Below are 2,222 nucleotides of genomic sequence, written 5' to 3'. Positions count from 1 at the left end.
AGGGGACGTTTGAAATCAAAATACCAAGATCTGTCTGCCGTCATATGCTGAGCAACACTGGCCAGAGAAGATCTATCTAGTTTGCAAAGCACCTTGAACTCCTCTGCCAAAGTCTTATTTCCAACCCAAATATCATGCCAGAAAGAAACTTGCATACCTGAGTGGATTGTGATTTTTGAGTTAGATGAGATTAGTTTACCCATTTCCGCAATTGTTCTCCAACATGAAACCCCATGTGCCGAAGTTATCTTGGTAGGAATCCACAGTGACCTTTGCCGACCATATTTTTCCTCAATAATTTGATACCACAGATGTGTCTTCTCTATACTCCATCTCCAACACCATTTTGCCAACAGAGCTTGGTTCATTCTTTTAAGGTTCAAAACTCCTAAACCACCTTTAGCTTTTGCCGCACAAACAACATTCCACTTTACTAGATGAGAACAATTACCATCTTTGTCTTTATACTCCCACAAGAAGTCTCTCATCTTTTTCTCCAGTTTATTAATCACCGACTATGGAGCTTTAAAAAGAGAAAAGAAGTACATAGGTAAAGACGTTAGAATACAATTCAGTAAAGTGAGTTTACCACCTCTTGACAGGTTTCCTTTTCTCCATGGAGAAAGTCTTTTCTCAAATTTCTCTATAATAGGATACCAAATGCTTGTTGAAGGATACTTAGCTCCTAGAGGCATGCCTAAATACATAAATGGTATATAATCAGTTGCACACCCAAACTCCTTGGCCCAATCACTAATATCAGGAACTTCACCAATTGCTACAAGTCTTGTCTTAGAATTATTCACCTTCAGACCAGCAATATATTCAAAACATTTGAGAGTTGAGAATAAATTTATTAACTCCTCCTTATTATCTACAAAAAAGATAGTGTCATCGGCATAATGCAAATGATTGATAACCAGACCATCCTTAGAGACAGAAAAGCCATTGAACAGCTTCCAAGTTGCCGCTCTGTCAAAGAATCTTGAGAAACCCTCCATTGCCATTTTGAATAATAGAGGTGATAATGGACAGCCTTGTCTAACCCCTCTTGTGCTTCGAAAAAACCCAAAAGAAGACCCATTTATGAGAACAGAGAAGGAAGCCGTTGAGTAACAAAACTTTAACCATTTACACCACTTCGAACTGAACCCCATTTCCTTTAGCATAAACTCCAGATAACTCCAATTTACCCTAAATCAAAAGCTTTCTCAAGATCAATCTTACAAATAACACCTGCATTTCCATCTTTTAATCTAGAGTCTACCAGCTCATTTGCAATGAGAATTCCATCAGTTATTTGTCTCCCCTCTATATAAGCACACTAAACTGGAGAAATGAGTTTCGACATTACCAATTTCAGTCTCGAAGCAAGCACCTTGGCAATGATTTTGTAAACACTAGTTAGTAGACATATTGGAAGGCAGTCTTTGATAGTCTCTATATGATCTTTCTTAGGTACCAACGTGATAAAAGTAGAATTATGCTTTTCATCTATTCTCTCTCTCTCATTGAATTCAGACACTGTTGCCATAATATCATTTTTGATGAACCTCCAACCTTTAAGAAAGAAAGTGATAGGATATTCATCTGGACCAGGAGATTTATCCTGACCCAGATCTTTTATGGCTTGAACAACCTCCGCTTCTGTGAAAACTGCATCAAGAATCTTGGATTCTATAGAACTGATGTTATCAAACACAATACCTTCTAATTTAGGCCTTATAATTTCCTCTTCCGTAAACAACTCTTTGTAAAAACTTACAATGTGATTCTGCAATTTATTTTTGTCTGCAACCAACTCCCCATCAATGTACAACTGTTGTATTCTGTTGTATCTTCTTCTTGCAGTAGCTTGATTAATGAAGAAACGAGTATTCCTGTCACCTTCTTGCAGCCACTTTGTCTTTGATTTTATCCTCCAAGCAGTCTCCTCCATTTGTGTTACATTCTCAAATTCAGCCATAAAGTTCCTCTGAGTTGTCTTTTGTGCTTCATCTCGGACGCTATCTTCTGCCAATAAGTCCAAACTCTGAATTTCTCCAAGGATGTGCTTAAGTCTAGAATCTATGAGACCAAATGTTTCTTTATTCCATGCTTTGAGCTTCTCTTTAAGTGCCTTTAGTTTGAGCCAAAGAACTGTGCTAGGTGTACCTGCAAAACAAAAAGACAACCAGCACTCTTCCAATAAGTCAATAAAACCATTCTCCAAGAACCACATG

General features: G+C 37.7%; 1 protein-coding gene across 1 annotated transcript; it reads right to left on the bottom strand.

Moving 5' to 3' along the window:
* Positions 1–515: 515 nt before the first annotated feature.
* On the bottom strand, positions 516–1,157 carry LOC113308124 (uncharacterized mitochondrial protein AtMg01250-like). The gene has a single exon (XM_026556866.1). The coding sequence runs from the start codon at positions 1,155–1,157 to the stop codon at positions 516–518; it is 642 nt and encodes a 213-aa protein (XP_026412651.1).
* Positions 1,158–2,222: the final 1,065 nt, after the last annotated feature.

This window comes from Papaver somniferum, chromosome 1 (assembly GCF_003573695.1).
Source record: "Papaver somniferum cultivar HN1 chromosome 1, ASM357369v1, whole genome shotgun sequence".
NCBI lineage: Eukaryota > Viridiplantae > Streptophyta > Magnoliopsida > Ranunculales > Papaveraceae > Papaver > Papaver somniferum.
The sequence above is the reverse complement of the archived record's forward strand: the minus strand, read 5'-3'. Positions and strand labels throughout refer to the sequence as shown.